This window comes from Solanum stenotomum, chromosome 12, assembly GCF_019186545.1.
Source record: "Solanum stenotomum isolate F172 chromosome 12, ASM1918654v1, whole genome shotgun sequence".
In the NCBI taxonomy this organism is placed as follows: domain Eukaryota; kingdom Viridiplantae; phylum Streptophyta; class Magnoliopsida; order Solanales; family Solanaceae; genus Solanum; species Solanum stenotomum.
Window position 1 is genome coordinate 48,554,877 of NC_064293.1, and position 15,098 is coordinate 48,569,974.

Genomic DNA, 15,098 nt, shown 5'->3' on the forward strand with positions numbered 1-15,098 from the left:
TATGATACTTAAGTGGAAAAGAATGTATGAGTTAACTTATTATTTATCGAGAATATGATATCTAAGTGGAAAAGAATATATGAGTCAACTTATTATTTATCGAGTTTCAAATATGTGATATTTGCCTCAATAGTTTATTAGTTAAAAAAGATGGGACAAAAAAGACTTGGTTTTCTAATGTATGGACGATGGACCAATCTAACATGATAAAAAGAAAATAATTAATTCAGAAACAAAGTTAAATTAGAAAGTAAAATCATCATAATTTACAAGCTATTTGTGCCACTGCATTTTAAACGAGTGAGGGAGGTTTTCTTTAAGGAAATATTAAAGATTTTATTTAAAATCTTTTTTATACTTGTAATGTCGACTTAAATAGATAAGAAGAAATTAACAATTTTTTTTTATTGAAATCTCATGATTCTTCTTCCTCCTCCCACTTTATTGATCACACTAAGCTACACATTGGAGTGTGATTATTTCAAAAACATTAATAGTGGATACATTTATGTTTAATTCAAAAATAAAAAAATATTAATTTCATTTTAATCTATGTTATTTGATTCAGAATATTAAGATCACATATAAAAAATTATTCTATTTATTTTTTTACATATTTATAAACTAGATTAAAGTAATACAATATTTGAAAAACTCTTGGTCAAATAAAGTTCCTTTGATTCTTCAATTACGCTATACCACAATTTCTATCGTCAAATGTACTTCAAATAAGTAGTTTCCTTATTGTTTTAACCCTCGAAAAATCTCCTTTGTTTTTCCTCTCGAGCCCCTGATTATTTGAGTTGATCTAATCACATACTTGTAACTTGATGAAGTGTCTCTATTGAGATATATATTTAGTTATAACTTATAACCAATTATGTTACGATATACTGATTAATTATACTTCTTTCATTCAATTTCTTTGTCTTACTTTTTCTTTATATATATATATATATATATATATATATATATATAATTATAAGTTCTTTAATTTCAACTTTAAGATATTTTTATTTATTCTACGTAATTTTAATTTAGAACCATATTTTTCAAAAAAAATTGTTGAAACGAAATAGCAATTTTTCCTTATCCAATTGTTGTAAGACGTAAGTTGTTACATCAAATAACTACAAAATCCAACTATACCAATTCCGCAGCATGGGCCGGCATTGGGGCCAAATATTTTTTAAAACTAAAAACAAAAATAGGTTGAAACCTTCCCCATAAATAATAATAATAATAATAATATGTTATGATAAATGATTGAAATTTATCTATTTTTAGTTAGAGATTTCAGATTTTCTTTTAGAATGGGAATGTCATGTTAAGAGGATTGCCATCGGAATAAGCCCAATAGTACACAAATCTAATTATCTAAATCTAGTCGGATTGTAATACAAATATAGAATATTTAATATATATATATATATATATATATAGTTATTTATTTTTAAAGAAAAAAAAAAGACTTCCAGATTACTCAAGGAAGCTAACACGTCACAAGTCATGAAATGATTCCCTTGTCACGGGTCCGTAGGCACTTCAAACACGCAAAACAAATCTAATATGATAGAGTAAAATTAATTAATTATATGCATTTCCTTATGGAATAATATTTATGTATTAGTTATTTTTAGGCAGGGCAAATTTAACCTTTATGTTATGAGTTCATAATCAGTAATTGAATCAAATTTGAAAAGTTTTATTGATAATATCTAAACAATAGATTTAAAATTGAAATTTCTAACTTATAACGAATTTCAATATCCATTTTAGTTTAGCTTTTTGCACATATTCAACTTCACCCTTATAAGCATTTATCTATAGTTAATTTTTGAAGGGTACAAATTTAATAGGTAAGTTAATACTAACAAATTTAATAGTTTGACTCAAATTTTACATGTTACTGATAATACAAAAAAGAGATTTCATACTTTGACCGATAAATTTAGATCTAAAATTTATCTCTATATTGCTTTTAATAAAAAGTCCTAATTTATTTTTATCGCTTATCCTCCTTATATATAAAAATAAAGTTCTATAAATTTCGACATTGACTTTTTATATAGTCACTTAATTAAAGCCGATAGTTACTAAATAGTATTTCCTTCCTTTCACAATAGTTGTCCAATATACTATTTTACAATGTTCAATAATATTTATTCATTTTATGAAATCAATAGATAGTTATATTTAATTTCTAATTTATCTTTATTATTAATTATAATTATTTCACTATTATATTTTTCAAGACATTATATTTACTATTATATTTAAAAGGTAATACAATAAAATAACCTCTTTATTTATAATTTCTTAAAATATTATTATATAGAATAATATTCTATTTTTTAAAATTAAAAATATATAACTATTAATTAAATAACCAATGAAGATGTAAATCTTAGTATTAGTGCTGCTGTACTCAAATCGAAGAAGGAAAAAAGAAAAAAAACTATGAAGTGATAAGGAACATAACTCCCCTGCGTTTGCCGGCCTCCATTACTTTTGCAGCAGTTAAGTACGACTTCCATTTTTCATTTTTCCACCTAACTACACTCCACCACTGTTAACAACCATAAATATATAGCATACACACAAATATTATTAATTTTCTGTAGTTGTATACAGTTAATCTTGGAATTTTCTTGTTCTAATTACGCAATTATTGTAATTGTGTTTGATTTAGAACAATGACATCTTCACAATTTCTCCGCCGCTACACCGCATTTGTTGTTTAGAGATCAGCTTGAAAAACCCCATTTCAATCTTTTTATTCTTCTGTTTGTTTGTTTGTTGATGAAAAGATTGAAATGAAGAAGTTGAAAACCTATTATCTGCACCTTAGACACCCAACAACAATCGAGAGGAAGTGGATCTTTCCACTTGCTATAGGTTCCATTGTTTCCCTTTTTCTCTTGTTTCTAACAACCCTAACCTCACCAGATGGAACTCCTCTTTTGCCCCTTTACCGTTACTATTCATCCTATTCCGCAGCTAATGTATTTGTTGAATCAAAGCTTAAACCTTTACCTATCTCCACTGTTCCTCCACCCCCTCGCTTTGCCTACCTGGTTTCAGGTTCTGCCGGCGATGGCAACATGCTGAAGCGAACCCTTCAAGCTCTTTATCACCCAAACAATCAGTACGTAGTGCATCTCGATGCTGAATCTTCACCTGAGGAACGTCTCGATCTGCATAACTTTGTTACCAATCACCCAATTTTTATCCAATTCAAGAATGTTCGGATGATTACTAAAGCTAATCTGGTGACCTACCGGGGTCCTACTATGGTTGCTAATACCCTTCACGCCGCTGCTATTTTGCTCAAGGAAGCTGGGGAATGGGATTGGTTCATTAATCTCAGCGCCTCTGATTACCCACTTGTTACTCAAGATGGTAAAGCCATTTTCTTGTAGATTTGTTTAATTCTGATTTCACCTGGTACAGCTACTGCACCTTTGATTAAATGGGGTTTATTGAGGATGTTGATTTGTTTTTTTTCTTGTTTGATTAGATCTGCTTCATACATTTTCGTATTTGCCCCGGGATCTTAACTTCATTGATCATACAAGCAAAATTGGATGGAAAGAGTAAGTTATTCTATCTGCACCACAAAAGAAATGCTTTCGTAATTCTAATTTTGGTTCAGAATTAAGGGTTTAATTATGTGAGTTAAACTTGACTCCTGATTTTGAAGGTTCCAAAGGGCAAAGCCAATTATCGTTGATCCGGGATTGTATGCGACTAAAAAGGCAGATGTTTTCTGGATTACACAGAGAAGAAGTGTGCCAACAGCTTTTAAGCTTTTTACTGGTGAGGTTTGGCATCATTTATGCTTGGGCTCAAGGATTTGAACTTTTCCTTTTAGCACATGTTATATGCTTTATATATGATGGTATGTTAATCATTATTCAGTCCATCCCTGCTAAAGTGTGCTGTCTTGCTTTCAATTCTTTACCCTATCACAAATCTGAATTGATCCAAAATGTTTGGTTGGTCACATAAAAAGTTCAATAATGTGAAGAATAAATGCAGGAGAACATAAACTACTTTCCCTGCCCTCATGTATCTCGATTGCCTATCATATACCAGATGGCGGCTTGACTTTGGTGCCATCCACCTTGTAACCTGAATTAAAACTTGCAGGAATGGTTGTTATATCACTTATTGGCGAAGACCAGGGACAGAAAATTCTGTATAAGATGCTTAAGATTTAATAGTTCATGATGAGTTGACACTTTCTTTGTAAGGGAATTTCGACTTTGACTTCTTTCTTTTCCAAACAGATTGTGTGTGCTTTACTGGAGCTTGAAAAGTAGCTTGCACTGTGCTTTAGTACAACATAATTTGGTTAATAGAATTGGAAGAGGTCATACATCATAAGTACAGACTACATTTTTGTACAGTTTAAAGAGGATTTCTCATTTATTTAACAAATAAAGCTCAAGATAGGGAAATTAGATGTAGGAGGAAGAAATCTTTGCATAGTGAAAATACTTTATAAGATTATGCATGTTCCTATGCCAATTGACAACATATCAACACAGGGTAATAATTGGGATTTTAGTATATGGAAACACTGGCTATCAGAGCAATTCACCTGGTGTATTAACTTAGATGGTCCATTGTACTGAGCAGTCGTTGAAGTATTTGAGCTGTGTGATAGTTGACACTGATAAAAGGAATCCATAACAGACCCATTGGAGGATTGCGGTATCCTGTTCCAAATACTCATGAATTATGATACAGGTTTCATGAAGGAAGTGGTGTTTGATTTTTGTAGCAATTGCACTTGTCATTGGGGTGGATGGTAAAGGTTCCCCAATCAGTGTTGATTCAGAGTTTGTTAACTACCTTGTAGAAAGCATTCACTTGTCTGAAGATTTTAAGAGTTCCCAAAAATCATGGATTTAGGATTCCTTGACTACATTGTTGAACGTTTAGCTTGCCGGAACTTCAGATATCCCCGAAGTTGAGTATTTTTTTTTTTTTCTGACACATTTAATGGAGACCATTATCAACAATTACATTCATGTAGATGAAATGGAGGTGAAGTTGATGTCATTCTGCCTACATTGTTCTGTTTGCTAATAGGAATCATGTTCTGTTCGTACAGCTTGACGGACTTCTTCAATCAAGAAATTGTATTCCCTAGGACAAATGTTTTTGCCGAGAGAGACTGTCTAGGATCATATTTTCATGATTTTAAACTCATTATTGACAGCTATTTCTGTATTGAATTCTAATCCATTTTAATGATGCCGACAGAGAGGAAAATAAAGGGTATGGATCGGTACATAGGGTGGGTATGGCTAATGAATTCACTTAAAGGGTATGGATACATTGTCCATTTTCTTTCCTGTTGCAGTCGGTGAATATAATTTATTTCTCATAGTTTAAAGATCATGAGACTTTTACATCTCGTTCTTTATTGCCAGTATAAAATAGAAGCAGCTCGCTTTCAGTTTATCATGACTTTCTGAAAGCTATTTTAGGGAAGGTCAAGGAAATATATCCTTTTTTTGACTTCCTGAAAAAGCAGTATTCAAGGGCAACATTTTAACATGGGGAAATATTGCTTTATTATTCTCCATCTAGTTTAAATAGTTTTGTAAAAAAGAAAGCTTAAACAAATTTGTGTATCAACTTTTATTAATAGTAGTATAACTGTTGCTGATTGAAATTCCACATACTAGATATAAAACATTGTTCTTGTTGCTCTCTTTACAGGGTCTGCTTGGATGGTCCTTTCTCGCTCTTTCATTGACTTCTGCATATGGGGATGGGACAACTTGCCCAGGACTGTTCTTATGTACTACGCAAATTTCATCTCCTCTCCAGAAGGCTATTTCCATACTGTCATCTGTAACGCTCAGGAGTTCCGCAATACCACAGTAAACAGTGATCTTCACTACATATCATGGGATAACCCTCCAAAGCAGCACCCTCATTACCTTACAGTTGAAGACATGCAAAAGATGGTCGACAGTAATGCTCCTTTTGCTAGAAAGTTCCATAGGGAGGATCCCGTGCTTGACAAAATTGACTCTGACCTCCTATTTCGAGGTAAAGACAGGCTTGTTCCTGGTGGGTGGTGCATTGGAAGTCGGAAGAATGGGACAGATCCTTGCTCTGTCGCAGGTAATATCACCGCCCTCAAACCCACTTCAGGGGCAAAGAGGTTGGAGAAGTTGATAGGATCTCTTTTGTCAAATGATAACTTCCGACCCAAACAGTGCATATAGCAAAAAAACATGCCTTAGAAAGTTGTTTTTCTTAAATTTATAGTCTTCAGAGGAAAGCAAGGAACATCTGAATGTATCCAACCTGCATTAATGTTGTTTTCTGCAGAAAAGAAAAAAATTATAGAGTATGCTCCAGTTGCACAAGGGCATGTGTATCTGTTCTTTGTTTCCTCACTCTATGAATCAGGTTGCCCTGCATTAACAAAGGGTGCGATGCCCTCATTCTGAACTTGTCACTTATTAGGATGGAGCATTTTGACACCATGAGACCCTCGGAGGAGAGAAATGTATCAGGTTTCGTTTCCGCTTCACATGTGAAACTACTGTGTAGTGTGATATTTTCTTTTTGTTATAGGTTGTAGAACAAGATTAATTGGAGTCCCTTTTATGAGGTTTGCACATGATTTAATCCGGTAAAAAATTATCATCTATTTTATACTTGAGCTGCAGAGTCATCTTTATTATTGTCATTTTATACTATTCCGGTTGTTGTGTCGTGTAGAGATTCTATCATTGCCTGCATGCCAAAAATGTCGTAGCTTCTTCATTAGGACCAACAAGTTGTGTCATTGTGGAGAACTTACTTACTTCGATGGAGCCAATGGGCGATCAAGAAGACCCATGGCCCAGTCTGGTTACCTTTTTGCAATTTGGGTGAGTGAGTGTCCACCTAAGGTCCCAAATGGTCTAGCTTACATCATAATTTGTGGGAATGGGGGCTGTCACAAATATTGGCAAGAAACCCAGTAAAGGCAATATGGCTAGTGGTATCGATGTGTGTGTTAATTTCTCACCGTCTCCTTTTTCTCTCTTTACCTTTCATCTTGTGTAGAAGAATAAAAAGTTAATGTGGTTATCCCCATAGAATCCATAAATGTTTATTTATGTATTGTAGTTGGAAACTTTCCACAAGTGTAGAGTAGATATAGTTTTATTAACTTTTAAGGCAACCATACTTGATTAATAAACGTAAACCAACTGGATGGTCGATGAAAGAAGTTGACAGAGTGTGGGAGCTAACAAAAAAGTCCAGCACATATATAGTCACCAAATTGTTTATTAAAATGTTGGGTGGACCAACAAGATCTTTATATAGATATATTAGGATTTGGTATATTGAGCTAACTATTTAGGTGAGTTGTCTATATTAACAAACAAGCATGTGGACCAGATCTCTCCTATTTTTATAAAATATAATGTGCACAATCAACGTCTGATTGGCAGATTAACGAACAGCCATAAAGAAACTAAGGACTTAAACTAATAATCTAGCTACAAGTAATTCTTAAATGAATTCATTAGTCATACCAACTCTATGTACCAATCCGTACCCTTTATTTTTCTCTCTGCCGTTGCACTAAAATAGATTAGTATTGATCAATACAGAAATTGCTGTCAATAATCATCTTAAATTTGAAAAGATCACATCTCATGCATGCCATAAGCAAAAATATTTTAAAAGACTATATATAATTAAAGAGAACATACTTTGACTAATCAAATAATAACTAAAGACAATAAAGTGAAACAGAAAGTTCTTTTTAGTTATTAAAGAAAGAATTTAAGTTAGAATACAAATTCATGTCAATATAAAACGAGAACTACAAATACACTTACATAATGAAGATTTACAGAACTACAGATAATGAAGGAGCTAGAAAGAACTGAATGAATCTGTGTCGTGTTCTTCTCGTAGATGATTGATGTATGATGCAATAGAAATTGTGGGCATCGTGTCGAAAGACAGAGGCACTTAATTGGTTCCATTTAGGCATTTTACCAATTAAAAGGAATGCTAAGTGCCATCTCTTCTGCGACAAGATCCCCTCAATATCTCCTATTTGAATGAATAATGAATTATGATAGCAAAGCCTTTCATTTCCAAGGTTATTTATAGAACCAAATTAAGTACATTATACAAATAACTTAGCTTGTGTGAGAAAAGCAATAACCAAGTCAATGCCACAAGGTTGAATGAGTAGAGATGAGAGTCAAATAGTCTTTAGTCTATACATGTGGACGCATTTGAATAGTTCTACCAATTTTAAGACCAAAAGACTTTGACTTCATCATCATTCCTCCTTTAATCTCATTTTAATTTCTTCACGTCTTTTCTTATTATGTACATTGAATCATGACTTATACTGGGGGGAAGTCCAACATATATATAGTAGTTAGAATAGAAACTATTGACAAACGCAACATTATTTTTTCCAAAAAGAAGTATATTGAAAATTGAGTAAGCCATTTTTTTGGGTATAAAATCCAATGTAGTATCTTATTTAGCACTCCCTCTCTATCTTTACTTATCTACTAGTAGTATATTATTTTGGGATGTCCATCAATATTTGTCCAGTTTATAAAATTAAGGAATACTTGTTCATTTTTTAATATTTAGATGACTTATTTTTAACAAGGATGATTAGATGACTTATTTTTAACAAGGGTGATTAGATGACTTATTTTTAACAAGGGTGATTTGGTAAAATTACCTTTATCAGTTACGGTTTTTTAATGCTCGTGTTAAGTCAAGAGTGAATAACTATTATTGGACAAATGAAGTATCTAATATATAGCATCAGCCGTACTACATTGGCTGTAATATTTTATTTTCCAAAAGTCAATTAGCTAAATTTTGAAACTAAATTAAATATGATCAACACAGTATTTAAAAATTTAAATTAATATATTTAAACACTACATAAAATATACTAATACAAGTTATATATATAATTAAAGAGAATATACTTTGACTAATCAAATAATAACTAAAGACAATAAAGTGAAACAGAAAGTTCTTTTTAGTTAGAAAGAATTTAAGTTAGAATACAAATTCATGTCAATATAAAACGAGAACTACAAATACACTTACATAATGAAGAGTTATAGAACTACAGATAATGAAGGAGCTAGAAAGAACTGAATGAATCCTGACCTAAATGATGATGTTCGTCTCGTATATTGAGTAGATGATTGATGTATGAAGCAATAGAAATTGTGGGCATCGTGTCGAAAGACAGAGGCACTTAATTGGTTCCATTTAGGCATTTTACCAATTAAAAGGAATGCTAAGTGCCATCTCTTCTGCGACAAGATCCCCTCAATCTCTCCTAGTTGAATGAATAATGAATTATGATAGCAAAGCCTTTCATTTCCAAGGTTATTTATAGCAAAGCCTTTCATCTCTCCTATTTGAATGAATAAATTAGCTTGTGTGAGAAAAGCAATAACCAAGTCAATGCCACAAGGTTGAATGAGTAGTGATTGATACATGTGAGATGAGAGGCAAATGGTCTTTAGTCTATGCATGTGTCATGTGGACACATTTGAATATTTCCTACCAATTTCACATTATTTTCTTACTTAAGACCAAAAGACTTTGACTTCATCATCATTCCTCCTTTAATCTCATCTTAATTTCTTCATGTCTTTTCTTATTATGTACATTCAATTATGACTTATACTGGGGGGAAGTCCAACATATACATAGTAGTTAGAATAGAAACTATTGACAAACGCAACATAATTTTTTCCAAAAAGAAGTATATTGAAAATTGAGTAAGCCATTTTTTAGGGTATAAAATGTAGTATCGTATTTAGCACTCCCTCTCTATCTTTACTTATCTACTAGTAGTATATTATTTTGGGATGTCCATCAATGTTTGTTCAGTTTATAAAATCAATGAATACTTGTTCATATTTTAATATTTAGATGACTTATTTTTAACAAGGGTGATTAGAAGACTTATTTTTAACAAGGGTGATTAGAAGACTTATTTTTAACAAGGGTGATTTGGTAAAATTACCTTTATCAGTTATGGTTTTTAAATGCTTGTGTTAAGTCAATAGCGAATAACTATTATTGGACAAATGAAGTATCTAATATATAGCATCAGGCGTACTACATTGGTCGTAATATTTTATTTTCCAAAAGTCAATTAGCTAAATTTTGAAACTAAATTAACTATGATCAACACAATATTTAAAAATTAAAATTAATATATTTAAACACTACATAAAATATACTAATACAAGTTATATATTTTTTTATGTCAATATGATAATAAACTATATTCTAAAATGATGGTCAAAGTCAATATAATTTGACTGTCAAAAATATATTATATTACAATTAGTTTGAGACAGCGTATTCATAGAAAATAATAATTTAAAAGCACGGCCAATCTTTAAAAGAAAAAGAAGCCGAAAAAAGTAGGCAATGTTGTTGGGCGAAATTACATTTCACTAATGATCAAATATTCTAATTTCGCTTTAGAAAATTTTTGCCGGTATAAATTGTGTAATATCTAATTCACAAGATATAAGTGAAAATTTCTATTTTGTCTAATAAATTTTTTTGTAGGAATAATTTTGTGGGTTTTAAAACTGAACTTATGTTCAATAATATCTGAGTTATAAGTTTCTTTAAGTATAATGTTCTGAAAATCAGGCATAATTTGGGTGTTCACAAATTTTGTCTTGTGAATTTCTTTTGTTTGGTAAGACATAACTTGTATCTTGCCAATTTTGCTCATTTTTCTTTTTCTTTTTAATGTTTGAGCGAGGCATTTTTAGTCATTTTCTTATTACTTAAAATGCTAAAAAAAAATAAAAAATTAAAGTCTACGACCAAAATTAAGGACCACCCTAGTATTTAAAACTACTTATTCCTACACATAATGCAGCTAGTTCTTGTTTATTGGTATTTACCGCTACTAAATTCCACTTAAACAGTTTACTACTTAACATTAGTAATTTATTTCTACTTAAAAAATGATACTTATCACCTCTGCAACCTAACCCTACATAATCCTCATTAACGTTGCTTAATGTTCTTTGTAGTCCATATTAAGTAAATTGTAGATATATTTTTTCATAATTCAAAATTCAAGAATTATTAGAACTTTCTTTCATATTTACCCTCTATTTAATGGAGTTCTTAAGTACTTTACATTTTCTTGGAGAATTAATTTGGGTTCAGTTAAATAGATATTAGTGGAAAGTAGTCTTTGATTCACTTAATATGGACTAGAAGGGGTAATATTAATCTTGTATTTATTGTAATGTTCATGCAAATTAATTTTGCTCATGAAAGAAAGGAAAACGGGAAATCTGAGATCTCGGGTTTGAGTGGTATGAAGTCACCTTTGTTAGGGAGGGGTATACCCATCAATATGGGACTTTCCGGTGCAAAACAAGGTTGAATGAGTAGTGATTGATACATGTGAGATGAGAGTCAAATGGTCTTTAGTCTATGCATGTGTCATGTGGACACATTTGAATATTTCCTACCAATTTCACATTATTTTCTTACTTAAGACCAAAAGACTTTGACTTCATCATCATTCCTCCTTTAATCTCATCTTAATTTCTTCATGTCTTTTCTTATTATGTACATTCAATTATGACTTATACTGGGGGGGAGTCCAACATATACATAGTAGTTAGAATAGAAACTATTGACAAACGCAAAATAATTTTTTCCAAAAAGAAGTATATTGAAAATTGAGTAAGCCATTTTTTAGGGTATAAAATGTAGTATCGTATTTAGCACTCCCTCTCTATCTTTACTCATCTACTAGTAGTATATTATTTTGGGATGTCCATCAATGTTTGTTCAGTTTATAAAATCAATGAATACTTGTTCATATTTTAATATTTAGATGACTTATTTTTAACAAGGGTGATTAGAAGACTTATTTTTAACAAGGGTGATTAGAAGACTTATTTTTAACAAGGGTGATTTGGTAAAATTACCTTTATCAGTTATGGTTTTTAAATGCTTGTGTTAAGTCAATAGCGAATAACTATTATTGGACAAATGAAGTATCTAATATATAGCATCAGGCGTACTACATTGGTCGTAATATTTTATTTTCCAAAAGTCAATTAGCTAAATTTTGAAACTAAATTAACTATGATCAACACAATATTTAAAAATTAAAATTAATATATTTAAACACTACATAAAATATACTAATACAAGTTATATATTTTTTTATGTCAATATGATAATAAACTATATTCTAAAATGATGGTCAAAGTCAATATAATTTGACTGTCAAAAATATATTATATTACAATTAGTTTGAGACAGCGTATTCATAGAAAATAATAATTTAAAAGCACGGCCAATCTTTAAAAGAAAAAGAAGCCGAAAAAAGTAGGCAATGTTGTTGGGCGAAATTACATTTCACTAATGATCTAATATTCTAATTTCGCTTTAGAGAATTTTTGCCGGTATAAATTGTGTAATATCTAATTCACAAGATATAAGTGAAAATTTCTATTTTGTCTAATAAATTTTTTTGTAGGAATAATTTTGTGGGTTTTAAAACTAAACTTATGTTCAATAATATCTGAGTTATAAGTTTCTTCAAGTATAATGTTCTGAAAATCAGGCATAATTTGGGCGTTCACAAATTTTGTCTTGTGAATTTCTTTTGTTTGGTAAGACATAACTTGTATCTTGCCAATTTTGCTCCTTTTTTTTCTTTTTAATGTTAGAGCGAGGCATTTTTAGTCATTTTCTTATTACTTAAAATGCTAAATAAATAAATAAATTAAAGACTACGACCAAATTTAAGGACCACCCTAGTACTTAAAACTACTTATTCCTACATAATGCAGCTAGTTCTTATTTATTGGTATTTACCGCTACTTAATCCCACTTAATGTTGTTTAATACTTAACATTAGTAATTTATTTCTACTTAAAAAAATGATACTTAACACCTCTGCAACCTAACCCTGCATAATCCTCATTCACGTTACTTAATATTCTTTGTATTCCATATTAAGTAAATTGTAGATATTTTTTTCATAATTCAAAATTCAAGAATTATTAGAACTTTCTTTCATATTTACCCTTTATTTAATGGAGTTCTTAATTACTTTACATTTACTTGGAGAATTAATTTGGGTTCAATTAAAAAGATATTAGTGGAAAGTAGTTTTTGATTTACTTAATATGGACTAGAAGGGGTAATATTAATCTTGTATTTATTGTAATGTTCATGCAAATTAATTTTGCGCATGAAAGAAAGGAAAACGGGGAATCTGAGATCTCGGGTTCGAGTGGTATGAAGTCACCTTTGTTAGGGAGGGGTATACCCATCAATATGGGACTTTCCGGTGCAATACGAATTTATCAGGCTTCGTTGATACCGAACGCAGGATGAAAAAAATAAAATAAATTAAATGCCCCCGAGTAAATTCGTACTTACTCCCTGTTCCATGCCCAGCTTGGGATTGCAGTTGAGAGATCGATGGCTTACCCGAAGGCCCATTAGAGAAGACAAATTAGGCCTGCTCTTCTTGCTCTCCACCCAAAGGCCCAATCCTAAGCCCAATGTTTTCCCTTTTAATCACAGGCCTGCTCTCCACCCAAGGCCCAATCCTAAGCCCAGTGCTTCTCCCTTTTAAACTCAGGCCTGCTCTCCACCCAAGGTCCAATCCTAAGCCCAGTGCTTCTCCCTTTTAAACACTTGGCAAACATTATCATCCGAAAGGAACAACACATGTCATAAATTTCAGGGAAAATTACGCTGAATAGTAAACATTTAGCTTGTATTAGGTACTATAACTATATTTTAAGAAAATTGTAATTTGCGATTATAGTGTTTTTTGCTATTTACCTTATTTGTATAATTCGTTTGATTTGTATAAATCCATAATCTGTATAATTCGGTTCCTGATTGTATAAATCCAGAATTTTGTATATGTATACCGTAGCTATTTGTATACGATTTATGAAAAATTTATAATAAATTATCATGTTTATATATTGGGAAGCAAAATATACATATACATGTATATCTTANAATAAATGAAGACTTTGAAATGTTTACTAAATTGCCCTTTAAAAAGTACACGCACTTTTCTCTCTCCTCATAAATGTATTGGAGTATTATTTTAAGATTAAGTGGGACCAACAAGGGTAAAAGAGGAATTGCACCTTTAAATACTTACCATATAAGGAAAGTGACATTCTTTTTGGGACTGACAAAAAAGGAAATGTTGCCACATAAAATGGGACGGAGGGAGTAATAAATTATCATGTTTATATATTGGGAAGCAAAATATACATATACATGTATATCTTATCAGTTTGGACTTTGGAGGCGAAATATATGTGACTGATAAGTCAACATATGAATATATATTTTTTTTAACTCATCAGTCATCTAGAAATGAAAAAAGAAAAGAAAAGAAAAGAAAAGAGAAGGTTCTTTTCACACTGTCTTTTCACTACTTTGCAATTATATATATATCCAAACAAAAGCAAATATATAAAATATACATATAGGATGTTCGAAGAAGTTCACTGGTGATTTTCTAGGAATAAATCCTCAATAGTCTTGCAAACTATGTGTATCGTTAATTTATCTAAATGTCTTCTGGTCAATTCGACAATACTACAAATTATATACTATCTTGTTTGTCGCAGAATATAATTCGGCTCGACCTGTTTTACACAATAATTAATACATGTTATAGAACTTTTGTTCAAGTTATAATTGTTTCACAAAATATTTTGGACATTTTGCAAAATTCATCAACTTGTCTTTTTCTTCTTTTAATGCTCTGGTTGGAGTTAACCATTTTTATCCTTTTTTTTTAGTTATTTTCTTTTATTATGATTTAGTTTATATTTTATGTTTGGACATGTATAATTGATATAATTTGAAGTATTGTGTTTTACATTTTTACTTGTGATTTATATTAGAAAGTATATTTAAGAGATTCAATATTATTATTCCTCCTTGTATATATGTATTATATTTTTTCAAATTACAAATATAACTTTGATTATATTTCTAATTATTGATAAAATCGAATAACCAAA

At 30.8% G+C, this 15,098-nt stretch overlaps 1 protein-coding gene and 1 non-coding gene across 2 annotated transcripts; both read left to right on the top strand.

Annotated features, from left to right (window-relative positions):
• The first annotated feature begins 2,459 nt into the window (after positions 1-2,459).
• Positions 2,460-6,692, top strand: LOC125847790 (beta-glucuronosyltransferase GlcAT14B). Its single transcript, XM_049527482.1, has 4 exons — positions 2,460-3,402; positions 3,521-3,596; positions 3,704-3,819; positions 5,737-6,692. Exons 1-4 carry the CDS (start codon positions 2,817-2,819, stop codon positions 6,249-6,251), a joined length of 1,293 nt encoding a protein of 430 aa, XP_049383439.1. The 5' UTR covers positions 2,460-2,816; the 3' UTR covers positions 6,252-6,692.
• A 139-nt stretch (positions 6,693-6,831) lies between these two features.
• On the top strand, positions 6,832-6,999 carry LOC125849608 (U1 spliceosomal RNA). The gene has a single exon (XR_007444684.1). It is a non-coding gene; the product is annotated as a U1 spliceosomal RNA (small nuclear RNA).
• Positions 7,000-15,098: the final 8,099 nt, after the last annotated feature.